This window comes from Malurus melanocephalus, unplaced genomic scaffold (assembly GCF_030028575.1).
Source record: "Malurus melanocephalus ecotype Western Australia unplaced genomic scaffold, MMel_1.1 scaffold_385, whole genome shotgun sequence".
Classification (NCBI taxonomy): domain Eukaryota; kingdom Metazoa; phylum Chordata; class Aves; order Passeriformes; family Maluridae; genus Malurus; species Malurus melanocephalus.
Window position 1 is genome coordinate 382196 of NW_026623617.1, and position 27445 is coordinate 409640.

At 40.8% G+C, this 27445-nt stretch overlaps 1 protein-coding gene across 1 annotated transcript in view; it reads left to right on the forward strand.

Moving 5' to 3' along the window:
* Window positions 1–7429: 7429 nt before the first annotated feature.
* The window catches only part of LOC130581134 (dynein axonemal assembly factor 11-like), a 55567-nt gene continuing 35551 nt past the window's right edge, over window positions 7430–27445 (forward strand). The window contains exons 1-4 of the mRNA XM_057379066.1: window positions 7430–7469; window positions 15880–15937; window positions 17001–17210; window positions 18040–18209. Of these exons, the coding sequence (XP_057235049.1) occupies window positions 7430–7469; window positions 15880–15937; window positions 17001–17210; window positions 18040–18209 (478 nt within the window). The remainder of the gene's footprint in view (window positions 7470–15879; window positions 15938–17000; window positions 17211–18039; window positions 18210–27445) is intronic.

The following is a 27445-nucleotide window of genomic DNA, read 5'->3' on the forward strand; positions in this document are numbered from 1 at the left end:
GGGGACAGCGGTCGGGGGACAGCAGACAGCGGGGACAGCGGACAGCGGGCAGGGGGTAGCGGGGACAGCGGGCAGGGGACACGGAGACAGCGGGCAGGGGACACGGAGACAGCGGGCAGGGGACACGGGGACAGCGACACGGGGACAGCGGGCAAGGGACACCGGCCGGGGGACAGCGGGACACGGCAGCACCGCCACACACCGCCAGCCTCTGCCGCAGAAATAGGGGAGAGCGGAGGGGGTTGTCCGGCGGAGGGCAAAAAGGGTGGTTAATTATGGGATTGGAGCGTCTTTCTAGGATAGGCTGAGGGAGCTGGGCCTGTTCAGCCCCCAGAAAGGGCGGCMGAGAGGGGACCTGGTCCAGGAGCAGCTGAGGGGAGGGTGGATGGACCAGGCTCTGCTCGGTGGTACCAAGTGATGGGACAAGAGGAAAGGGGCAGAAACTGATGGTCAGGAAGTTTCACCTGAATAGGAAGAACTTTACTGTGTAGTGACCATACACTGAAACAGATTGCCCAAAGAAGTCTTGCCACTAATTCAAGTCGACACAATCCTGTGCTATATGCTCTAGAATGACCCTGCTTAAGCRASGAGGTTGGACCAGATGACCACTGCTGCCCCTTCCAGCCTGACCAATTGTGTGACTGAATTTGTGAGAGGGAGAGAAAGACTCAGAGCAGGCACTGAAGTGGTCGTGGAGCTGCCACAGCCAGTGGCTGGTGGCTACAGGACAGCCCTGTCCAGGCAGCCTCACAGTGGCCTTTCTTTGCCTCCGTGTTTTTTACCCATGAAACCAGCTTCCTCTGACCCACGGATTTTCTCRCTTTTATTCATCCCAGCCTCCCCCCATACTGCTGAGAGCAGAGTGAGTGAGCARCTGGGTGGGTGCTTGTCAGCTGGTGCCACCAGCCCCCTGCTGTCCCTGTGACACGCAGTGCTGTGGTGACTGCTCTGTCACTGTTTGCTGTGCTGCTTATCACTGTGTTCTGCTCTGCCTGGGAACCCACGATAAAGGCAGTGACCATGAGACAGCTCTGGCACTTGGCCCCAGCATTGCTGCCATCCCAGTGCACATGGAACAGTCTCATGGAGACTTTCCTTCCCCAGGATGGATGTTCTCAAGCTTGTAATGGCAAGATCAGCATCATCACATCCCCATGGATGTGATCAGCAAAATAAATGTCAAGTTTCCACCAACTAATAAAAAGGCTTTCCTAGGCATAGTATGTTTCTGGAAAGGACATATTCTGGGTAACAGTCAGCTTGTGAGTCCTTTCCATTAAGTGACCTTTCATTTTAAGTGCATTGAGTTTGTGTGGCATGATTTTGGTAGTGGGGGACTACAKGRTGGCTTCTGTGAGAAACTSTTAGAAGTTTCCCCCACATCTGACAGAGCCAATGCCATSTGCCTCTAAGATGGATCCTTCACTGGCCAAGCCTGAGCACGAGTGACAATATTTTGCCTTTGATGAGTGATCTCAGCAGCAATCTTTAGGAGTGATGTCTCCTCTTGCCYTAGTAGCCTTTTGTTATATTTTCTCTCCCCATTYAGTCGAGAAGGGCAGTGRCAGAGTGGCTTTGGTGTGCACCTGGTGGGTGTYCAGACAAGGTCACTAAACAGCAGCAGGACAGACAGGACAGTTTGTGTGGAAGCCCTTGGGCCTGTGAGAAACTGTGAGAAACTTGAGCTGTGAGAAACATGGTCTGTGCTCACCTGGAGCCTCTGGTAGAAAACCTGGAAAAACCCCAGGTTGACCTCTGGGGTTCCAGAGCTGTGGGATACAAGGGTCTGGATTCTTGTGCTGCACTTGTGATCATAGGAAGGGGCACCCCTACACATAGTGCAACTGAAGTTACATGGGGTAAGGAGGTAGGATTGGTGACTCAGTGAGGTCAGATGAGGAAAACCTCTGCCCTTGAATGCTGAAAGAGGTCACCATGGAGCCAGGGAGCAGAGATTTCAGAGCATCGTCTGAGGAGGGGGCTCAAGCCCAAAAGCATAATAAATAGCAGAAAGTGAAAAGCAATATGCTCTGTTTACCAGTGCATCCTGTTGTGTTGTGCAAAACCACCTGAAGTAGAAAGCTATCAGGTGGAGCAGAARTCATGGAACAAATTAATTGACTGGATTTGTATGGAAATTTGTGGGAAGTCCCACAGACTAAGGGAATCATCTGTGTCTATGCCACAGGACAAGGAGGGGGGTCATGATTGATGGTGATGTTAATAATATATCAATGTGGAGTCTGTTGCTGAAGAACACCTGCACAGTGCCAAAGCTCACATTTTTTCCCACTCATCTGCCCCAGCAAGTAGGCAGGGAGTGCGTAAGAGATGGGGAGGGGACAGAACTAGRAYAGTCAACCTRAACTGGCCAAAGGGACATTCCATGCCATAAAACATTGACCTCAGCAAGAAAACCTGGGGCAGCAGAGGAAAAATGGTGGGACATTACTCTTCCAAGGTGACCATTGCTGGGAGATGGAGTGGCATAGGTCTGCTGGTGGGAAGTACTGAGTGCCTACCTTTGAATTGCTTGATGGTTTTTGGGTTGGGTTATTTGGCTTAGGGGTTTTTGCTTTCCTGCATTTGTTAAACAGTCCTTATCCAGRTCTGCAAACATTTCTGAGGGTGTTGATTGACGGTGGCTGTCAGGAACCAGCAGTGTGCCAAGAACAATGGCATCCTGGCTTGTATCAGAAATAGCGTGACCAGTSGGACTAGAGAATTACTTTGTCATTCTGTACTTGGCACTGGTGAGGCCACATCTTGAATCCCATGTTTGGTTTTGGGTCCCTCACTGCAAAGGAGACATGGAGGTGCTGAAGTGTGTCCAGAGAAGGGCAGTGGAGCTGGGGAAGGGTCTGGAGAACAAGTCTGGTGAGGAGCAGCTGAGGGAGCTGGGCATGTTCAGCCTGGAGCAAAGGAGGCTCAGGGGGGACCTTATCATTCTCCACAACTCCCTGAAAGGAGGCTGTAGCCACCTGGGGGTCGGTCTCTTCTCCCAGGCAACAAGTGATAGGACTTGGAAAAGGCCTCAGGGAAAATGCCTCAAGTTACACCAGGGGAGTTTTAGATTGGATATAAGGAATAATTTATTCACAGGGTGTTCAGGCATTGGAACAGGCTCTCCATGGAAGTGGTGGAATCACCATCCCTCMAAGTGTTCAAAACCACAAGTGGATGTGGCAGTGGGGGTTAGTGACGAACAGAGTGGTGCTGGGTTAATGGTTGGACTCAATCATCTTATTTTCCAACCTTAATGATTCTGATTCTCACTTTTGTTCTTCCCATTCTCTTCCCTATGCCACTGCCGGGGGAGTGAGYGAGTGGCTGTGTGGGCGTTTGGCTGCTGTTCAAGGTCAACCCATCTGCTTCATTTAGTCCCCAGGAGGTGCCTCCCACTTGAGGAGTCTTTATAGGCAGACTGTTCACTAGGATATTTTAGAGTATTTGCTATGATATTTTTTCCTCCTTAGTTTTTACCTTGTTACCATTTTCTGGAAGGTGGTGGCAAACAGAAGAGACTGAAGGCAGGAGGCTTGAAGAGAAACAAAGGAAACTAAATAGGTAGACAAAAAGGAAAGGAAAAGAGAAGGTTTGTTTTTTTTTTTTAGTAAAAAAGTTGTCATTGCATTCATTTGAATTCTCCAGCTCTTACTACTCTGAGTATTGTTTTGATGCAAGCTTTGTTTTTGAGGGTTTGTCAGGACAGTRAAGGTTGTTGTGTAAGCAATGAGATCTCTCGGTATGGTGATGAATGCGCAGCATCAGGATACTGTTAGAAAAATGGAGATGCTTCTGTTCAAGGAGAGGGAGATGGGGGAAGATAAAAGAGGCAGTGAGAATGTGGCTGGGCACATGGGGTTCTTGACTGCTGGAGGCTGTCTGGGTAATGCTGTGGTGTGAGAAGGGCTCAGAGCAGTGTGTGGCACCTTGAGCAYCACCTCACTGCTGAGGCTGTCGGGAGAGGGAGGCAGAGCTGAAGGAGGTGGCAGAGGCATAGCAAGCCCCAGGTATTGATGACAGGGATCATATGAATATGGACTAAAGCACATCTGCACACTCACAAAACCACAGGTGGACAAGCCCATATAATCCCCTGCCCTGGCAGCTTCCAGGAGCAATCACCCCATCAAAGGCCCATTTCCCCAAGCTCAGAGGAGCACAGCAACAAATGGCAGGTGGGAACCATAATAGGAACTCGGAAGAAGGGRCACACAATGCAGGACACCAGGCAATTCCTACCAAACTGCCATCAGAACAGCAGAAATCCTCTTGTGTCCAGCTGTACAGGGCAGCATTTCATTGCACGATTATCRAAACATTTAGGAAAACATAGAGCCCCAGCCAGTGTCCCCATTTCTTTGCTCCCATTTCATGTATGTATACCCACCCCTGCCCTCTGTACCCCACAGACACCCACAGCCCCTTCTTGCCTATCCCAGTGCCTCCCCACCTCTGCCCATGGCCCAGGACCCCATTGCAGCTACACTATTCCACTATAAAGCCAGCAAGGAGCAATTTTGGCCAAGACATTTTTTATATTCTTTTAGTACAAAACCATATCTAATATTTAGGCTTATCTCCTAGGAAAACAGGCGTATATGGCTGCTGCCTGTCTGCCTTCCATTTTGCCATTCTTCACTTACTCCTAAAACTTCTGTCTTACTTCAAGCTTGACACAGAGACATCTCTTCACATTATCCCAATCTTTTCTGTTAAAATGCTCAACTGGGGAGCTCAGCAGGGCAGGGGAGGGTGACTGAGTCAACCTCTCCGTGATGGAAACACTCCTTGGTTATTTTCCTTCAAACACTAGCTCATGACAAGACAGAGATGCAGGAAAAGGATTTCACTGTTCCTGCTCCTCACAAAACTTGGTGTTTAATCGTGACACGAAGCATGTCTTCAGCCTTGTCATGAATATAYAGGCCATAAATTGGAAACCAAACTGGATGGGAGATTTTATATTGCCAGTCAGTGACTCACTGAGACTTGRAAGGGGGGAAGAGAGGATTTCATAATCAGCTGAGCATGAGCTCATGATGTGTTGTTGATGCTGAAAAGACTAATGCAGTCTTTGCAAAGCACATGCACATGGAAACACAGTGTAGGAGTWGAGAGGTGACATTATTGCTGCACTTGGCACCAGTATGTTGTTATTAAAATAACTTACTGTTCAGAAAACCCATCCAAAAACTGGAAGGGTTCAGGAAAGATCTTGGAGAGTGATCAAACACCTGGGAAAAGAATGATATTATTGTGAGAAACCTAGACATCRGATTGTTTATTTTACCATTTGTTTTTTTCTTGTGGGCAATTGGGTTAGTCCATGTAAGAACTACTTTAAATGTCAGATATTGCAAGTGTGAGGTGACAGTCAACAGAAGAAAACTTCATTGTAGGTTTTACCCTTATTATAGTGCTCTGTCCATCTGCTTTGGCAGCTTGGCTGTGGCCTGGCTCTGTTCTGTCATCATCTGTCCTTTTCCTGCCATTTCCTTGGTCTATTTTGGTTCCATGTCTGACATCAAGTTGCTGTGGCCCCCTCTTCAGTTTCTCTGACYTTCTTATTCTTTCATCTCAGAAACTCCCTCTCCTCCAGAAATTCCTTCCTCCTTCTGTGATCTTCATTATCTCACCAAGCACTTCTGTTTCCCTTTTAAAGCCCTAAATTTTCCAGATGCTGGGAAATATTGTAAAGTAGATGCATTTTGAAGCATCTGRCCTCGTATGAGAAAAGAAAATCACTAACACTCATTGCCATGGACACTGAGCAAAATAGTTACCCTGTGGGYTGGGACGTCAACCCCATCTTTTTCCAGTTTTGAAAGACACTGAAGCTGGACATTACTTACTGAATTGGTCACTGGTTCTTTGCACAGTGCTTTTAATTCAGTCGGTATTTCTCTCACAGAGCTGGCTCTTTGCTCACAGGTGCTGTTTTCACTGCATGCTGGAGAGGTGGAAACTGCAAAGCAGAAGTAAGGTTCCTCACTGGCAGAATTTTAAGGGTGATGTACAGTAAGGTGAGAATGCTAAGGAGTAAGACCTGGTAAATCCAGGTGGGTAAATGAAATTCACATTTATCAGGTAGTTCTGACTTTAGTGAAACGGCCCCAAATCTGCACAAAGAAGAGAAGAAAGCAAACATGTTTGATGGGGTTAAAGGAAATCCTTGAGGCAGAATTTGCTGCTCACCAGAGTGGTACCTCCTGATGCTCTRTATGACTGGAAGGGAGCAGCTCCCTGTTTTGGATGCTGGCAGCTTTGCTGTGTCATGCTACAGCCTCACTAAACCACTTTCCATGTATCATTTGATATTTCTTGGGGGCATGCTGAAGATTTGCTGCACTGTAAATATTGTTTTGCWATGAATGTTACACCTCTTGAAATGTAATTGTGCTTTTGCCTCAGAAACAGTGCTGTGCAGTGTGTCMCTTATGCCTTTTCATATTGCAGCCATATGTCTTGGATTGTGTTTTGGCTTTAGAGGAGATTCTGTAGATTGGAACACATCAGTAAATATTTTACTGAATTTCTTTTAAAGCTTTGATGAGGGCAGTGCTGAACAAAAGCTGTAGTAATATTACCTACTCTATGATTTCCTAGATTAGTTCCATATGAGATTGAAACACAGCATACACTTTATGGTGGATCAACAGAGCACTTGACTCACAAGCATATCCCAGTGGGAAGCTTTTCATGGTCTGCATTTCTGAGAGCTGACCTCTGGGTGGGCAGAATTTGCACCTTGTGCTRAAGAAAAACAGAACTCCAAAACTCAAGTGTCCAACCTGGTGGATTCTAGGACTGAGAGTGAAAAAGTATCCATCACATCTGCCAGCAGGCAGTATCAATCACTTTGTAAAACCAATGTGATACTTTCYTGTCTCCTTTGTGGTCCCTGTAAACTGGGGTATCCTCAGGGGCTGAAGGATGGCTGCTGATTGTGAGATTAGCCCTTTGTGCCCAGCCCTGCCTGTAATGCATTTGTTCACAGGAGCACATGTTCATTGCAGGAGCCACTTGTTTTTTGGTACTTGTCCATTGGGTCTGTGCTGGTGTCACATGGGCAAGTTCCTGGAAGGCTATCAGAGTTCTGCTCTCTGTCCTTAATTGCCTTGCAGGCCACATTCAAATCCTTGATCTTTATGCAATGCTGGATAGCATCCAAGCTGTAAAACCACYCTGCTTCTGGTGTGTCATGGTCTTCCACTGGATACTGAGGCTGCCTTGCCATTGCCTCTCCCTAGTGATTGAATTAGTCCAAGAAGTCACCCTGAATCCAGCTAAAAATGTGGGTTGGGCACGGGCAAGGCTGGAAAAATTGCGAACAGTTCCAGAAAGACCTGTGGACTCTCAGTACAAGCCTCACAAATTTAAACTTAGCTTAAATACTGGCAGGCAGAAAAGGATTCGGTCAATGTCGGACCACAGTGGTTATTTGCAAAGAGAGATGAACGGTAAGGTCACTGCATAAAGACAGGCATTTTAAAGAATGTTATTAGAGCATCGCTGTCAGTTGTTATTTGTCTTCATTTATGCCTCACTCTGTAGGATTTACTATAGAAATGACCATGACATCAGTATTTGGGCAATAGTGTTGTCTCAGGAACCAGTGGTTCCAGCACCTCTCAGCTGTAGATTTTCAGTATATATAAAGCATGCTATGATCCTTTACAGTCAGATGTTTGCCAAAAGCCTTCACTGTACATCAGTACAAGATCCTCTGTTCCATGTAGATCAYATCAGGGCTGTCACAGAAACCACACAGGTTCTCAGGTATAGYGGGCAGCAGTGCATGGCTACATCCAGAGGAACATTAATTTTCATTTTAGGACTCAAAATGTCACAAGAGAACTCCCAACCAAAGACTCAGGGTTTATGTGTCTAATTAGAGCCCCAAGAAGGTCCCTAAAGCTGTGTGTATCTCAGTGGCCTGATCAGCTTTCAGCCACCAATGTGCTGCTATGCAGGTGGTCTGTCCAGCATTAGCTACAGTGCCCTGGGAGACAAGAAATATGGGCAATTGAGTCTTCTCCATGTCCTGTGGGTTATTCCTGAGTTGGCCACATAGTGATGGGTCTGGACATGTCCTTTTACACCCTTTAGAGCTGAGAGTCAGCAGTGTCCCCATACTGTCTTACCTGCTTTAGTCCCTGTCCTTTCCCTCTGCGTGTCCTAAAATGTGTCATGTAGGTTTGTGCTGGAAGTGTGATGACYTGTGAGCTTAGGAATCATGGGTGTACACCTTAAACAGATCACATAAAATCTGTTCTCACTCATTCTCTGCTCAGACCAGTCATCAGTGCTTCAGTGTTTCTGTTCTCTGCAAATAAGRTGCTGCTGGAGCACAACTGGCCAAGCTGACTGTCCTGGCTGCCTCTTGTCACTGCAGACACTGCAGTGTGCTGATTCATGAACTTCTGCCATCCCTAATAAAAWTGATTCAGACAGCTTTTAGTATAGATTTGTTGTGTTTGTTGCTTTTTTTTAGTGTTCCTATCTTCTTGTTAAGTAACAGTGAGATCTTATGAGGGAATTTATGAAGACTTCTAATGAGAACTCACCTGAGTTCTATTCGAAACCTTGACTAAATTCTGATTTGGCTGATGGATTTAAATCTCTTCCTTTTGTTTTCTTTCTCTGATAACATAGTTTTTAAAGCAGTATTTTCAGATGCAGAGTGGGAGAGGTACAGATACTAATGGAAGCACTGTTCTTATTTTATCCATGTCTACTTTTACACTGCTCTTATATCATKATGTGAGATTTTCCCATGTCTACATCAGATTTAGATACCAAGGAAATTTCTCTCTAATACCATATAATCAGAAAGCAAGGAGGTACAACAGGGATTGGTCATGGCTTTGTACAGAGAAATATCATAGTACATCTCAGGCTTACTTGATTTAGATCCTTTTGAAACRTTTTTTGTCTATCTGGACTGTGTCTGTAGTATCACACAAAGGTTGATGATATAGTATTATTGAAGGTAAGCTCTGGAGATCTGAGCAATATGGGTGTATCAGAAAGCTCAGAGCTAATTCCAAATTTTACAGTTCTATTTGTTGTACTTCACCACACAAACAAGAAATGCTCTTTTGGCCTGTTTTACAGGAACAATTAAGCTAAAATACTGTATCTGGGGGAAAAAAAAATCAATCCTCAAACTCAGAAAGTCTCTGCTAGAGTGTGATGGGATTTCCATCTGATAACATTAAAAATGAATTTGTTCCACTTCAAGGCAAATTAATCTTTGTTCAGGCTAATTAATCTTTGTTCATACAGCTGATCTGATAAGGTTATTAAAATCGTATATGATGTGACAGTTCTGTAACCTGCAGGAAATGGTAACTCAGTGCAGGACCAGTCTTTTCTTAAAATTGAAATAGCATGTCTATGTTCGTGACTTTTTTTAATTACCAGTGTTTTTCATATATTGCTGAGTGTTTCTGCTGCATAAAGGGATGCACTTAGCTAAAAACGTTATCATTTGAAAAGGTGAATTTAAATGGGTTTTGGTTTTCCCTGCAGCAAGACTTCAGGCAAGGAAAGTTTCATATACCTTGGTTTTGACCCAGTGGGGCTGCTCAGAGAGTCTCCTGACCAGCTCTTCCCCTGCTGGATTTTTTAACATTTTTCAATTAATTTTCAGATATTTGAGAATATTTTTTTTACTTTTGAGTACTATATAAACAATATTGACACAGATCTGTGATATGGTAAAAATGGCCTAATTTGACAGTCTCTGAAGCTGGTGGAAAATGAAAGTCTGTGAGGTTTCCAGGAGGTTCAAGGAGAGTTACAGAAGCATCACATTACTCTCAATTACAGTCAATCAATAAGCACTCTGCTCCCTCCACCACAGCCAYTCAAATTCACTCTACCAGGAAAATACCCTTCCTGAAAATTGTGTATTTAGCATAACAGTGCTCTGCATTGAGTTGCAGTGGGCCATTGAGATGGCAAAGTTATCGAGTAATRTGTGCTTAAAGCTCATCTGCACAGTGACAGAGGAGCTCAGAGGGACAACAGCATGAGGGGGAACCCAAAGAATTCCCTGTACCCAGCTGCTCCCATTCCAGGAGCCCATCAAAGGCCTTCCTGATCAGCCAGAGCCCAGGGGCACAAAGGCAGGTGGGAACCTGAATTAGGAATTTAAGAGGAATGGACAGTTAGTCTGCCTTTCCCAGGGCTGTCCCAGAGGAGTCTCAGCCTTTGTGGCCTGGCATGAAACCCACCCAGATGAGTCAACACCAGAGCATCTTTGGGACAGGGAAGAGCTGCTGCCTGGGGCATGGGACACGGTATGGAATGGGGTATATCTCAGGTATATCTGCTGAGGTCCTGGGGAATCCCAACCAGCTGTACCTGTGTGTGTGATGGTCTGCAGCACCAACAGGGCTGTGGGGCTGTGGCTCTAAGGGCTCAAATGTCCCGGTGTGTGCAAYTGGTGAGTCTGGGATGTAGGACAGCTGTTGGGCAGAGTGTGTGAGCCCAGCTGTGGGAGGGATGTGTACAGATGTGTATCTGCACATTCTCATAGTGCACCTGTGCACTGTTCAGCCAGAGAGGTGAGGAGGATGAGGCTGTCAGTGCTGTGTGAGTGYTCTCTCTGTTTGTCCCTGKYACCTGTGTTGCCAGCTGTGTGTCTGTACATATGTGGTGTATAAATGCCCTCTGTGCACGCCTCTCCYGGGTGTAGCTGCTCAGGCTCATTGCTGCCGGGACCCCAGGCATGGAACAGCCCTGGCCCCACCTCTCTTGGACTGTCAGACCCTGCACAATATGTTGCATCAAAAGCAGAGTRAGTCTGGGAGAAGTGTAGAAATATGGGTGGTATTTAGTATCATGATTTCTAATTTCCTTCCTTTTGTGGGTTGAATGGTAATGTGTGCCATAAAATACTGCAGTAAAATACTGCAGTTTTATGCAGTAGGCATAAAACTACTGCAAGTAAGCTTGTTGGTGTACTCATTTTGTAAAACGTGAAACCTGATTTGAGGCTTTTATTGTTGAGATGGGGCCTGTGGTGGAGTGGGAAATTTGAGGAGCAACAGGATGGAGAAAAAAAAACCCTGTATATAAACCCTTGTGTGTGTGTGTGTGTGTGTGTGTGTGTGTGTGTGTGTGTTAACTATAGTCTAGGACTCACCTATGAAATATTCACCAATGCACCAATTTTATGTATCAAAAGATTGTGGAATCATGAGCTCAGATAAAATAGCAGTGATTAAAAAAGAAAACACCTCCAAGCCTAAATATGATATAGACACAATGTATTTTAATTATATAGACAAACATGAAAAGCCAATGTCCTTTAAAAATGCAGTTCAAGCTTGTAATTAACTGCTTCTTGTTGAGAAAAATAAGAAAAGAAACCAAAAATATGCCCAAGGAGTAAATCTGTGTGTGTACAGAAATTCTTSTCTAGGTGACCTAGTTTTAAAGATCATTGGGAATTTATATTCATTGCCTGTAGAGAGAGGCAGGGTGGCCAGGGAAATGCTGCTGTGATGAAGCCCATGCAGCCATGGAAATAGTGTTGGACTAAATTTCYTCATGGATATAATTCCACTAAATTKAAAGAACTGWTGTGAARATGGATATGTCCCTATTTTCATGTTTGAGCAAAAGGATCATAAAATGTTCCTTTTAGTTTAACGCACAAACAGAAGGTCTTTTGCAACATTCGAATTGCCTAATTCCTATTTTTGTTTCCTTTTCAAGGAGGTGAGGTTTTCACATTCCTTTTATCAGTGGAAGTATTTTTCCTTCTCTAGGGGGGAAAAGCTCACAAACTATCATCAAATCAAATCAATCATATTTTACTAGATTCATGCTTTCTTTTTTTTTTTTTTTTTTTTTTGTTAGTGATACATACAGACATCAGGTGAGAAAACTACTAGATCATTTTATCTATTTGGAGATGAAGTTTTACCCCCTAAGGCTGTACAATTCTTCAGTGTCAAGCAGCTGATTTATATTACTTTTTTGTGCAATAGTTCTACAGCCAAATCCTTTTGATTGCCAGGACATTTTATTCAGGCTCCATTTCTCTTACGTGGATTTGACTTTATTTTTGTATACTTCAAGGTATGATGAATTGATACCTTACACAGTATGAAACATATAGCATGCAACAATGAATATGTTTACAAACGGCTTKATTCCTTTCTCCTTTCAATGGAATTTATGTTAGCTTTGCGAGGTATATATTTGCAATGTTTTCAACTGTGAAACTTAGCTGTGAACTCTCACTAAATCTCCTGTACAATAGTGCTTTTGGAAAATGCCTATTTTTTTTTCTGTAGTTGGATCATTTTCTTACATCAAAGCCTGTCAGGCTCACAAGTGTTTCAACAAATGGAATGATTTGTATACTCAATTTGAAAGTTTTCTGCGTAAAGTAGAAAAGCAAATCTGATACAAAAATCTGTGTCACTTATGAGAAAAGGTTCTGTCTTTGTTCTCTGTATGATCTGTAGAGCGAGACGTTATTTGTAGTGGTTCTTCTCTTTCGCAGCAGCCGGCGAGAGCGTTAGCTGGGCTAATCTTTATCTTCGGCTTGCTCTTCAGAACGAATGTTTCTGATGTGAGGCTRCTTTACAGGAAGCGTGACCTCATTCGGGCTGTGTGCCGCTGATTGCACGGGCTGTTTTCAAAAGGAAACAGGGGACTTGCTAGACCTGCCTTTGCGAAAAGCCAGGGCTGAGTTCCCCCGGGAAGCTGCACAAGGAACACCCTGCTCCAGCCATCTCCCAGGCTCTCGGGCTGATGAGGAGAAACTTTTTTGCACGCATGTGTTAATTGTGAAATGGATCTGCCAGGTTTGAAGGATTTTAGACTTACTTATCTCTTAATGCGTTTGTCAGCYGAGGAATAGCTAAGCTTTGAATTGGTTTCTATGCTGCTCTTCACGAAGTTTTGCGATTTTTGTGAATGTTGCTACCATTACCTGCAGGGAAAAAATACTACACTGCTCTTCAAAAACAACTGATTTGTGTGARCAATAAAACTCTCTTTGTAGACACTTGTGTTTGGTAGGTACAATAGAATAAAGCTGGATGCCTGGGTTTCAGCTATTTATATAGCTAGCATTATATTTTAGTAGGTACTAACGTAAACACTTAGATTATACACTGAAGGTGTCATTGGCTTAAACACTAATTTGATTTTTGGAGGGAAGGGTAGTTAAAACKGATTGGTTTGGACAGTGACTTTTTGTTTATAATGCAACATGAACTTTTGTGTGTTTTGAAATCCMAGGGAGGTTGTTGCCTTAAATTATTATTTGGATTCTTGACATAAAATATTGCCACATTCACCTCAGATTCACTTTTAGTGAGATTTCATCCGGCTAGTGGCCTTTTCTTACGCCATAGTTTAAAGGTGCTGTGTTGATGGCTCATTTTGTGGATTAGATACAAAACCACTGCCTCATTGTACAGCAGTGGTTGAGATGCTTTGTTTTGTTATGTCATTACTAAAGTTTCTCACACTATTAATAGCTCAGAAATAGGACTGAATATTAAATGAAAGCAGAACACTGTGCAGCATTGTCTACATCATGGTGTTTCCATGTTTTCTCCATCATTGACTGAATTACGATTTTCAGGAACTCTCTTCGTTATGCATGAGTCAAAAAATTTCATGATCAAGGGAAGCAAAAAAATCTGTTGGACTGCCTGTTTTATGACTGTTCACTGAAGTTTGATGTTATCGTTACTTAAAATAGTTTAAAACAAATTACAGCTGCTTATTAACTGTATTTGAAAAGAGGGAAATGCCTCCCTAGTAATATATCTGCATATGTATCTTGCTCTCTTCCTTTTATAAATAGATGTTTGTATTCTATTTTATCTTAAGTTTTATTTCTCTGGAGGGTGGCAGATAAACAGGCATCCTGCAGAGACATATCTTGCAAAGTTATGASACAATTCAAATGAGGAACAGAGGACTGTGGTTTGTTCTGCCGCTGTGATCAGTGCATGTCAACACTTTTGGGTGAAAGCACTACCCCATAGAAAGCTGCTACTCTTAAAAGTTATTCTTTTTTAGACATTGCTACTTCATATTATCATAACTGAAAGAACTGAGTGCAATACAGCTGTGTTGCGGGTTTCAGTTGCTGGAAAGTTTCRCTCTCAGATTATTAAAGAGTTGCACTAGGTGTAACTGATCCTGAGATATMCTTCTAAATATCCTTTTCAAACAAATTTGCCCTAGAATCTCTCCTAAGCAAGACTCTATTATAACTAATAATGTGATATATATTTATGATACTATCTTACACATCCAAATTTTCAAAAAAGACATAAAACATTCTTCTGTTTCTCTTTAAACTATTTTACCAATAATCTATATTCCCTGTGACCCTATGGTGTATGAAACAGTCCTTTTCAAGATATATGGAACATCACATGTTGCATCAACTCCAGGAGCAAGTAAATTTGGATGCATTTTTCAGAGTTCTAATAAAAATAAATATCTTGTGGAAGGAGTCTTTTTTGACTGATAAGGTTTAGGACTTTGCTGGTTTTAGTTTATATCCAGATCTACAAACTGCTTGTGGAGTTCTTCCTGTATTTTCTTCTAGAGTTTGAATGAATTTCTTGGCTTGGAATGTAAGATTTTTGCACATTTARAAATCATGACTTTACATAAAATAAGAGCAATTATTTCAGGAGCTAGTTGTATKTGAAAAAATGACTMTAATACAAGTCAAACTATGAAATACACTACTGGTCTCACTTGTCTGTACTTGCTCTGTGACTTTCTGACTGATCCTCCTTGATCACTCTGTACCTCTCCTCAAATTCTTTCAGTTGTCTCCTCCTCAAGTTATTTTTGTGAGCATTAGAGCACGATTTGCTCATGGTAAAGTGATTTTTTTTTTTTCCAAAGGGTAGGAGAAACAGTGTGTATGGGAGCAGGGTAATAGGATTTTTTAAAAAATACCCTGAAGGTTTGATGTCTCTACTTTGGTTACCCTCCCTGGTCCCAAGGGTGAGTTAGCCTTCACACACAGCCTGTGACTGACAGCTGAGCTCCAAATGACGATAAACAAGATTACCAAAGTGGAAACCCTGATCTTCATGTCTTTTCTTTACCTCAGCTCATAACTGAACATAAAAAAATGAAATTCTCTTAGCCCTATCTCCTCTCAGGGGTGAAGGATGGGGATTTACTAGCAGTTGTAAGTCTGAAGCTCTAAAGATTCAGGAGAGGCACGGTAATATAGGGAAAGATCRTATCTTTTATCTTTTCATGTAATAACATATAAATTCTCCCTATGGATAGCCCTTGCTCATATTTTGTGAGATTGCTTCTGTCAGGTGCAGAACATCTAGCAGCACTTTGCACACTTGAGCCATGATAATCCAGACAAATCCTATTTCCTTAGGCTCCTGCCACAMTATTACTGTCAAATATTTGTCATTGCAGCAATCGTGCTTGTTGTGCTATGTCTGCAATTTTCATCTGAAAAATATAATATAATAATAATGGTGGCCTTTCCATTCTTCTCTGTATCTAGTGCCAGTTCAGATTCTGGCTTTGGCATGAAGCAGATTTCTGTTAAAAGASCCTAAAATTACTGTAGTTATTGTATTTGTGTCCGTAATTATTTCTCTCAAGCCTGTTATCTGGGCAGAGCACAAGTATCTGATTTCTGTTGCCTCTCATTCTGTGTTGTCCTGGTTGAGATGACTTTCCCTGATTTGTTCATATGTTTTATCTCCTTTAATCCTTCCCTTAATTTCCTTTTCATTTTTAACTTTTTTTTTTTTATGATCTTTCTGGTATGCACAAGGTATTTGTCAGTGAATATGATAACAACTCAATCTTATTTCACCTTTGCCTCTGCAGGTTCAACACAATTTAATGGAGAGCATGGACACAGCCTCTCACAACATATTTTTCCAAGGTATTGAGGAAAGTTACACTTGCTTAATTTTATTTTTGTTTTGGTGTGCATTTTGTAAAAACCCTTTTTGGGCCACTGAGAATTGTAGTGCTGATATTTATGTAATTATTACCCWAAATGGAAGTTCAGAAGTACTTCTTTGGGAGCACTGGCTTTGCAATTACAAGTGGAGTGCAATTAATTTGGAGTACCTCTCTTCCATCTGCTTTTCCCTACACTGAAACTATGGGATCTCTCTGTGACATGCCATATGGGATAGTTAAACCTTCTACTAAAACACAGTCAGACACTAAATCAGAGCAGTGTCTTCCTTTMCATGATGTCACTGCGTGGCAATTTGGAGCTCTTTGGTGTTAAGGAGAAAGGACTAGCCATAAACTCAAAATTTTACTTGAACTGAGTAGTGTCTACAACTTTTAGATCCTCTCACCTCTGTCACTACTCACTTCTATTTTATACCACAGAGTATATTTTTTGCACTGTATTTCAGCCCAGAGTCAATKGTGTTTCAGTGCTGGATAGAGCTATCACAATGTGTAGGCTTTATTCCATCTTGCTCCAGCTGCATGGCATTCTGGAATTTGTGAGAGTTAGAAGTCGTGTATCCCTAAATCTTCACTAAATATGGCTAGGTTATAAAAAAGCAAGTTAATCCTGACTGGCTCAGAGGCACCCAGCTTGTGCTGTGTAGAGGAACTCTGAGAAACAAAACTCAGGAATGCCTATGACGGATCCAGGTCGGTGTAAGTCTGGCACAAATCCTTGGCCAAGAGYGCTGCCACAGAAACACACTGAACACTTCTGCGCCCAAGCTGGCTCCATGCTTCAGGAAATGCTCCCCTGGCATGTATYCCTCCTGGAATCTGAAGCTCTGGAAAGTGTGATGCACATGTCAAATGGCTGAAACCCCGTACTTCAGAACTAATATCATTGCATCCACATTTTTTAAATCTATGTCATTACAGCTACCATCAGCTGGGAATGTAAATTCATTACTATTAAATCATGGGTTTGCTCTGTCCAGACCTTCTCTAAATTAGAGGCTTTCRTTTCTCCTTTTCAGTTGTGCTTGTGCTTGTTTGGACGATGATCCTGCCTACGAATGCTCCACAAATCCTCTGCCAGGCTCCCTTCCTACATGTCGCCGCAGCCCTCGACTCCTTTCTAATGGTTATTATGTTTTGACAGAAGACAGTTTTCTGTCTGATGAGGAGGGCAACTTAACACTGACACCATCCCACACAAGTGTCACATAYAAAGAGAATTTAGTTCGGTAAGTGAACTGTGTGCAGATTTTACTCCATGTTGGTGATTGTCTCCACATTTCTGGCCTTATCTAGAGGTATATCTGGAGGTGTCTGTGTGTCTGTCTACATTTTGCTTGGCATAAGATCAGCATTACTTCTGAATGGGAACATCTAAACTGCTTTAGTTTAGAGAGTGCAATGAACGAAATAACCTGATTTTCAGTCATGTCTTACTATCCAAAAAGTCTTTAGTGCACAGTTGTTGCTATAATTGAAGTTGTGTCCAATAAAGAAAAAAGGAGAGCTACAGCTCATTTTGCCAATGGGGTGTTACTCTGATAAGGACTAAGAAAAAAGTCCTTATAAAAGGATATATAAAAATGTCTTTTTTTAAAACACACAAACACATATATATATATTAACAAATAGGTCTGGTTCTGGAATTTTTACTCAAGGAAAATTGACTCTTGATTCAGAAGAATAACAATTTAGGAAGCTATGTTTAAAAAACTTGAAGTTCAATGGATTCAGACTGTCCTACATAGAATATGGCAGCATGGACCTCAGGAGCAGCGTGAGATACTCACAGTAGTATCAGAGATCARTAGCTGTGATATCATTTGGTACTACAGTATCCAGTATTGCAACATGATCAGCCCTGCTGTTAATACATTCCCTGACATATTGTGGTGTGCAGCAGCTCTTCCTGGTGACATGCCCAGGGTCAAGAACAGGGCTGGGACCAGCATCCAGTATCTGGTTCWTTCATGTTGTTCCTGCAAGCTTTAGCGCTCCTGTCCCTGCTCAGCAAGAATAATTAGCTCTATTCCTTGGCAACATATCTTTTTTTTCTAGTGTTTTCAGGCGAAGGAAGAAAATCCGTCGCTCTCTTGACAGCTTGTTCAATCTCAGTGCCTCCAGCTCATGGCTCAGCTCCACCATTCCCAGCAAGATGGATTCCTCTCATGGAGAGGATCCTTGGCCTGACGGATGCAGTAAGCTAGAAGCCAGTCACAGTGATATTGGTGAGCCCTGATCATTTACCAGACAATCAAGATACAACTTTGCAGTCTGTATTGAGTAGGAATTGGCTATCTCTGGAAGTTTTGCAGGTTTTGTCTGCCAAGGTGTGCAGGTAAAGGATAGATCACCTACAGAATTCTCAGGGGTAAATAGAGCTCCTGGCATTTTTTTGACTGAATTTGAATGCAAAGTCATCACCAGGGATGTTTATTCTGGTGTGATTAATACCTGGCACTGTCTGCTTTCACCTGGTCTTTTAATAAATTCATCTGTTATGCTCTACGTGGTTTTGTGTTTACTCTGCATAATTTTTCCTGCATACATTTGGATCTGCCAATTCCCTACCCATAACAATATGGAACCTCTCCTGTGATTCAGTAATTAATTCCTAAATTCATTAGCACAAAGTCTCAGAGCTCTTCTTTTGTGCAGTCTCAGTTATATGTCTACTTCTTGTAGGTGATTCAGACTTTTCTTCTGAATATAATAACCATGTGTCACAAAGGCAAATTCCAGCATCTAATGGAGCATCTCTCACCAAAGAAGATGAGTTTCTTCAGTTTGAGGAACCATTTTGTGCTTCAAAATCCTGCTCTTCATTTATGATAAATGCAAGTGAAAAGATCTTGAGCAATGCAGGTATGTTATGTTCTTATTCTGACATGCTTCATTTTTAGAGCGAACCAAAAATACATTAAAAATCTGGCATTTGCAGAATAGAATTTATTTACTAAAACATATAAATTTATTTACTAAAACATATATTCTAAATGAAGGATTAAAAATGACAAAACCATTAAATTAGTATTTAATTGATTACTCTTCCCTGCTCACAGTTTTTCCTCACCCATTTCTCAGAAAAAAAATTAAGAGGACAATGGAGGAAAGGGCATGGGAGCAAAAACTGAAACAGGCAATTATGCAGAAAGGCTTGTTTTCTGAGAGCATGGAGGGCACAGTGTTTCTGTAGTTGTGGGGGAAAAAGGCTCCTKAGGGACACCCAGAGCATGAAAATTAGGTTTCTGCTTTGAATCACTTGAGGCAAGTTCTCTTTAAAAGCAACGGTAGAGACTGGTCTCACAGGCTGAAGGTAGTCTTTGCAAAAACCTCCTGTCATATATTTACTTTCATTAAAACCCATKAATTTCTGGCTTTTTATTTTAGAATCCAGGACAGTGCAAAATGTCGTTTCTCAGATGGTTGCACTGATCATGTGTTTAATCATTTCAGTATGTACAAGGTAATTTTTATTTCTTTTATTTTCTCTTTCTAACATCAGTGCTTGCYTTATTTCAACTGGTGAATAAAACTTTAATTAAGGGTCACATTTCAAAGTTATATGTATCTTACTGGGAAAATGCTTTTTCAGATGACAGTCTATGGAGGCAAATATCTGAGCTATATAGATATGCACAAAATTAAGAAATATGTATGCAGATAGGAAGGCTACTTTGCCAAGTGTGCTTTGACAGGAGTTTTGGCAGGCTGAGAAGAATCAAAATGGATCCATGCCTTTCTAAGTGGGTTTTTCTCTCAGTCTGAATGCTGAGGTCTTTCTTTCCAGGAGATTATCTTCAATAGTTTATGCAATTTAAAGTTTCAAATTACAGTTCACCTACCAGAGTTCAGAGGGTTCATCTGCAAGAATGAACCCTCTCCTCCTCCCACCTAGGCTTCACCTCTTTTAACCTAATACATATCCCTTGGCTTTTTCTAACCTTTCTGGGTATTGTTATGTTCTCAGATATTTTCTGGGAGGATTGTCTGCCACTTTGTTGCTGATGATTTTAATTTGTAAGTATAGAATTTCTTTATTTCCAACACCATTTTTTTTTTTTACTGAGTCACATCTGCGGATCAAATTCTATCCTTGGATGTATATCTATGGTCCTTATTGATCCTAATRAGAGCAGTCTATGGTCAAATGGGGACAGAATTAACCCTCAATCCATTACAGCATTTTGCATTTGAATTTCACAGTTCTTCTGTCCCAAGATGCTGCCGTGTCATCTTTTTTCAATCTTGATACATTTTCCAAAACAACTAAGTTTTGGTAAGTGGCTTCAGTGTCATGTGCTGAATAGAGGAATTTAGAAATGTTATATTAAGAAGAAGAAGGAGATTCCTGCTGTTGATCTCTGAAGATAGAAGGTGGGATCTGAAGTTACTGACAGAGTGTTTGGCTTTTCCAGTTCCTGCTTTGTATTCACAGAGACTTTCCGTTTATTTTGAAAACCTGTGATAGAGACTTTAAGTTTATTTTAAAAACCTATCTTGTCATAACATACAGTAAATGTTGCAGTACCTATTTGTTAGCAGAAAAGGAAGGTAAACCTAATATGCCATAAAATGATGCAGAGACAGACCAAGAAGTGTAACTTGTGATTTCAGAGATGTGCTTTCAAGCCTTACACTGGAGTCCACTCCCAGGCCACCAGACATAGTCTTTCTTTTAAACTGGAAAAAAAAAAAATTGGTGCTAGCCCCACAATTACCTTCCAACCACTACAAAATTGGCATAATTTGGCCCCACTAACCCAATGYACCTTAGTTTCAGGACAGAGCTTTACCTTTGGCTGATTCTGCAATCTGATAAATTTCTTAGAAAGAATAATTAAATCAGTCTGATCAGTTGAATAATGGTGCTGACGTTGCTCTTTCAGACTGCATTATTTCTAAATGTTGCACAGAGCTGTAGCTTTGAAATCCTTCTAGAGAAAAATACTTACATGTTTTGAAAGTCGGAATTACAGCTTTAGATGAAGTTCACACATAGGCCTTCATGCTGAAAGCACATATGGATGTGCTGGATATATGAATTACTTTTCTTTCACCTTTTTGGCATCAGGAAAGTCTAAACATCTAAAATCTTCAATAATTCTAAGACTAAAAAGTTTGGGCTTATCTGTTTTTTTATGGGGTGAAAGTGAAGCTCAAGAGKTTCTTGTTTATTTCTGAAACTGTCAGGGTTCAGGAGTTCAGTGTATGCCAAGGGCAACAAGACAATCTGGCAAACCTCAGCCTTTTAATTGAGTATGTTGGAAGTTAGAAACAGCAAGGCACAGCTCGAACAGCCTTATTGCAATACTAGTCTCACTTTTTGAAGGATGATGCACRACAGTTTGTTACTTATGTCTTTAGTCCCTAAAACTTGGGTTTTACCAAAGCCACCAGGTCAGGACCAGTGTGTTGCAAACACACACCCCAAAGTGGTGCTTTCCTTCTTCCTGAATAGCTTAGCCCTGAGTCATAACARAGCTGTTCTTCAGAACAGAAAATCAACTCAGGTATTTTCAGCAGCAGGTGTACAGAGAATACCTCTTTTATGCTCACCACAAGTGACAAGTTACCTGCGCAAAAAAGGAGTCCTACAGCTTTGCTAAATTTGTCAAACAGGACCTAATCATAATATATACTGATTATAAGAAACTGTGATTTAAATCAAGACATACAAAAATGTATTGTTTTTTTTTCCCACAGAAAATAAGAAATAAAGAATAAATGGTGAGTATATGTATAAGTTTAGAAGGAATTCCATATTTTTGGGGATGAGYCCTATTATGGAACAGGGTTCAAGCATACCAGAGAGGTTCCATGGACTTYTCATTAAAAGGTTTAACTGCAGGACCCTTGCCAGTTTCCACTGCAAATTACTCCACTTTGGTGTCTACAACTCCTTTTTTATTCCATTTGGATTAAACATTTTCTTTCTATTGTTTGACAGCAGTGGCTAAATAGTGTTAACAATTGCTGTGCTTCAGCCCAGAAAAAAACATGTTTTCCAGGAACAGGCAAAACAAGCCTTGCTTTTTCCAGCCTTGAACTGAGCAGCAGGACCAGGTGCTGTGCTGCTCTGACTTGGTAGCATTCCACTGAAGCAGTGAAGCAGCATCAACATGAATCAGTCCAGAATATCTTAAAAATACTTATACATTCTTCTAGTKCCTATTCATTTTCACTCAAGCCTTATCCTCAGACTCCAGTTTCTGTTTATCAAGCATTTCTAAGYCTCACTGCAGCTCAAACCCTTAAAACAAGACAACTGATTTATTTGTACTGGGAGCTGGTCATCAGAGTCCTGCCTCTGTTATTTCCTTTATGTCTTTGCTTTGTAAAGACAAAAATGAAAAGAAGGAACCAAGTGGAGCTTGCCCAGTTTGTGTTCCTTATAGTGTGAATAGAACAGCCTTCTTCATCAGTTTTCCTGGTTGAGTGCAGTTCAGCTTCTGAGAGCTAAAAGCATCTGYACAGCTGCAGACACAACCTGGAAAACCTTTTAATCAGTCCCTAGAAGGAGGGTGGTAATCCTGAGAAYAAAGCATTTTAGAAAGGAGTGCAGGCATTTGATTACTTTGCCTGTGGTRACCAAGAGATCCTACTCAAGCTGTGCCAAGCTGGGGACACAACATATGGCACTTCTTAAAGTCAGTGGAACTGTTTATGTAAGGGCTGAAACACCAGAGCTTGAAAGCTGACTCTGGTTTTGAAAGTAYCAATGTTAACCAAAGCCGGTACTACAGGATGGGGTAAAGAACTTGGCACTGTTGTATGGCAGCACTAAACTAAGTACAGATTACACAGGTTACTGCAAGACAGGACCTCCTACAGTTCAAAACAAGCTTTTCTCTTGCACTTTGTAAAAACTTAAAAGCAGAATTGTTATTTCTGTGTATTTTGAAATGAGTTCACTAACAGTTTTCATTTTTCCACCGCCTCAAATTTATTTTCCTCAGCTCTTCAGCACTGAACTCCTGGGYACCTCCTTATGGCCATGGTTACACATGTTCCTGTAGAAAAAAAAACCAGAACTGGAAGTATTCTATGTCTAAAATACAATTCATTTTAGCTTTAGTTTTCTTTGGGTCAAATGTGAGTGAGGCCTTATTTATTGATGACTACATGAAAGAAATGATACAAAGAAGTGATGTACCTATATCTCTTATCTCAGTGAAGGCCTACGTAGGCATGAGGTCCTGCAAGCATTTTGATAACAAAAAGTGTTTTGTGAAATATGAAATATTTTCTTAAAAATAAAAATTATATAATCCCATATTTTATATATTAATTTCTTGCAATAACACGCTATCAAAGATAATGGATTTGGATAGTGGCTGAGTACATGTGATAATTGATGTATTATGTAACTAAAGTAGTATTTATAATACTCATCCTCATATTTACTTGTAGTTAATGCACTTGAATAATTTTTTTAAGTGTTAAATAATTCCTCTTCTCTATTTAAAGTACAGAACAACTGAGAGTAAATATCATTATGTAAAACATGTAAATATTTTTTTACTTATTTTAGGCCTATCATAAAAGATCCACTACTAAAATCACTTTTAAAACTAATGGACTATAAAGATCTTCAGTGTTTAAATAATCTCCTGGAATAATAATCTGGAAAGTTAAATCCCATTCTGAGAGAAAAGCCTAAAACTCCAATTACCCTGCAGTCATCAAAGCAATTATGCTAAAAACTAGAAAAAAAAGTTCACTAAATTCATTAGTTCACTGTAAACTAGTGAAGAAAAATCTGATTGAGATTAAAAAAAATTGGTCCAAAATAAATTCTTATAATCTATCTATTAATAAACACATACTGTAAATTAGAATTGTTCTGATCTGGGGCGAGGGAAATCCTGGGGCAATTTCCCAGTTGGAGTTCAAGGGCTAAAAATAAGATGCTCAGGATCTGTTAAGATCTGCCCTTCCTGATATTCAGCAATGTTGAATTAACAAAGTTCTATTCAGTTATCAGACTGGTTGACTTTGGCAGTTCCCTTCTATATATTCCAATGAACATAAAACAAGTCTCATATTTTTTTCTCTGAAAAGAAGCACAATCATATGTTTCTTCCTGTTGGATGAARAATTGAAGCCAGGATTTGTCTGATGAAAACCCAAAACCATTTTCCAACCTAAATGTTTAAATCCAGACTTTCAGAAGTAATTAGTATTTGCAGCTTCTGTTAAATACAATATCAAGCCTAGGATAACTGTGAAATATAATTCTCTCAGAATAAAACCACTTATTGATTAGTGATTAACTGACACATCTACAAACAGAGAAAAYAACAATATTTTGTTTTTGTCCCTAATGATTGAACACTTTCTCCCCTTTAATATAGCACCTTATTTAGAGAAAGAATCAAATATAATTTTTGAGATATAGATTTATATCCCCCTGTGTATTTTCTCAGACAATGTATTAGCCGAATTTCAGSGTAATTTCTGAGTATACATCACGTAGTGTTTTATAGCAGGAATGGTCATGTGGAAGATAACAATATTGATGCCATCCCTTAGTTTATAATGTTCCTGATCTGTGAGCAAGTCTGGTTTGTAGTTACCCTGAAAGCATTACTCACAGAAGCCAAACCATGCAAAGATTAACATCTTTTATTTAAGTGATATGCAATAAACTACATGATACATAATACAGGTTATGACCACTTAGTCCAGTTCTGCAAAATCTGCTTTTTGAYGTACCTTTTTATGAACTGGCTGCACTGTTTTGTAAGCCTTTTTGCATGTTTCTATATACACCAAGCAAAACTGTTACTTCATTTAAATGGWTTATTTTCCTATGGTTTCTCACGCTGCTTTTTTTCCCCCTATCTCTGGCATTTCCGTATCAGTAAAGTTGTTCCTGCTCTTATTTCTTCTTATATTTAAGGTTGTTTTCAGTAATGAAGATTATTATTATTAAGAATTGCTTATATTTTAGTGCAATTGTTAGTTGTGAGATCTGCCCTGCAGATTGTGTGCTCTTTAGGGGAGGCTTTATTGGTACTTTAGTGCAAACATAAAACATTGTTTTGTGTCAGTGACTATGTTACTTAGCACCATAGAAAAATAAAATTAAAAAAAAAAAACACAAAAAAACCCAGTAATTCAATAGATAATAAATAGAAATACATAGATTCAAATTCTGAGTGGGTATCAATCAGCTGGTTTACACCAGCTATAAGTCTGAGCTGCAGCATTTTAACAGCTAAGATTTGTCCATGSATATCARTTTGGTGGGGTTGGAGCTGCTTACATGAGTACATATAGATGAAGTCAAGACATGTCCAAAATACTTCTSATACACATAACAATAATGCTATAAATCCTATTTTTGGTCATGACAGAGAAATGTATTATATGTTGCATTGTTTTGTACATGTAATGAATAAAGTTGTAATGGATTAAAGTAGTAAAGTGAATTTCTTCAGGAAAGGCAAGTCAGATGGGACTTYTTCTTCTCAATGCCATTCTTTTGTTTGGAATGATGTGGTTCGTTATCTCTGACATGTACATTGCTTCATGGTAGGATTTCAGGCTTGTGCTGCTGAAAGCTTTTGGTACATCATTTAAGAGAAAAAAACCTATGAAATAAAGAACACAGCAAGTAATGTACTTCAGCACCTATCTTTGTCCTGTGTGTGCCAGACCAACAGGTTTAGGACCAGTGTGTTGCAAACACATTCAGTGTGCTGCTGTCTTCCTGAATAATTTAGCCCTGAGTCATAAACAAAACTGTTCTTCACAAGAGAAAAACAAAYACACTCTGAGAGCTTTTCAGTCACTGGTGTACAGAGAATGCTTCTTTTGTGCTCATCACAAGTGAGAAGTTACCTGCTCAAACAAGTATCCTGCAGCTTAATTAGMTTTCTCAAACAGGACCTATGTATATATTGTTTAAAATAAACCTTGGCTTAACTCAGGTCATAGAGGTACAAGGATCGAAGTTGAGCTGGGAAGAAGGGAGAAATAAAAGGAGGGTAGRGTTAGAGTTGTCATTATTTCCTTTCATCCTACTCTGTTTAGGAAGCAAAAAACTAAATTCATTTCCCCCAGCTGAATTTGTTTTTTCCCATCATGGTAATGGTTGTTTGATGTCCCTGCCCTTATCTTCCTCAAWAGGCTTCTTGTCATATTTTTCCCCATCTTCTGCTGACGCTGGAAAGTAGAAAACAGCTGGTGCCAGCATCCTTCCAAAGTCAACCCACCAATCCTTAGTATTTGGCAATTTAATTAATTGCAGATATTATATTTCTTTCTTCAGAACTATCATCTAGAGTCTCTGAAAAAGGGATGAACATCCTCCCCCCTTGTTTTTAGCTTAACARAGTAAGACAGGCAGTTCAATGTAAACACAGGATTTAAAATACTGTACACAGCGAGAACAAGACTTTTTTGTGTTTTAAATTTATGACCTTGATTGTGAATTCTTTTCCCAAATGAAAAAGTAATACTGTTAGCAAAAAAGTCATTATCTGAAGAGGTCTGCAATTTGATTTAAGTGTGTAGATTGCAGAACCAGTGGCCCTTCTTTAATACATGTGATTCTGGGCAGGGGCCTTGGGCCACAGTGGTGATGTCCAACCTGCTGTGTAAACCTCCCAATCGGACTGGAGTTGCTCCTTATCCAGTCAGATTGGCCAGGACAGATCATATGGAGTTAAACTGAAGTGCATAAACTACTTCTGCTCCTTTTTGTCTCATTATCTCCACAGAACTCAGGAACCTTAACTCAATGACACCTTCATACTCCCATCCTTCATACTCCAATCCTCAATACAGGTAGAAAGCTGCAGCATGGCAGTGGGGAGTTGTATTTACTTACATCAGAGGTAAATGGCTAAATAAATAAATTTCATAATTTTTTTAAAAAAAAACCCTGCGGCCTTATTTAAATTTGTAGGTGAATTTCCTGTTACAAGATGACCTTTAGGTTTGATTAGACTTTTAGGTTAATGAAGACCTAAAGGGCGCCACCCGCCCGCCCTTTGTGTTAGCAAAGAGGTAAGAAATACAGACTGACTTTCCTGATGTTACCACTTTGATCTGATGACAGCTGAGATCTGGTTTTGGAACAGGCTGCCCAGGGAAATGGTGGAGTCACCATCCCCAGAGAGATTTGAAGGAGGATTAAACCTGGCACTGGGGAACATGGTTTAGAGATGACTAGGATGTTGGGTTAACGGGCGGACTTGATGGTCTTAAAGGTCTTTTCCAACCGAAACTGTTCTACGATTCTAAAATTGTACAAGACTATGAATCACTGGAACAGGCTGCTTCCACAAACAACGGAAAACATGCTTTCAGCCCAAMATGCGTGAGGCAAACTAGATGACGAGTGTGCAGGAGGACAGAAGTGTCATGCGAAGGACAAGCCGTGAGATTGATGCCTGAGGAAGAGGCATTTCATCCACGCCATCCGAGGGAAGGCAGGGGCCGGAGCCGCCGG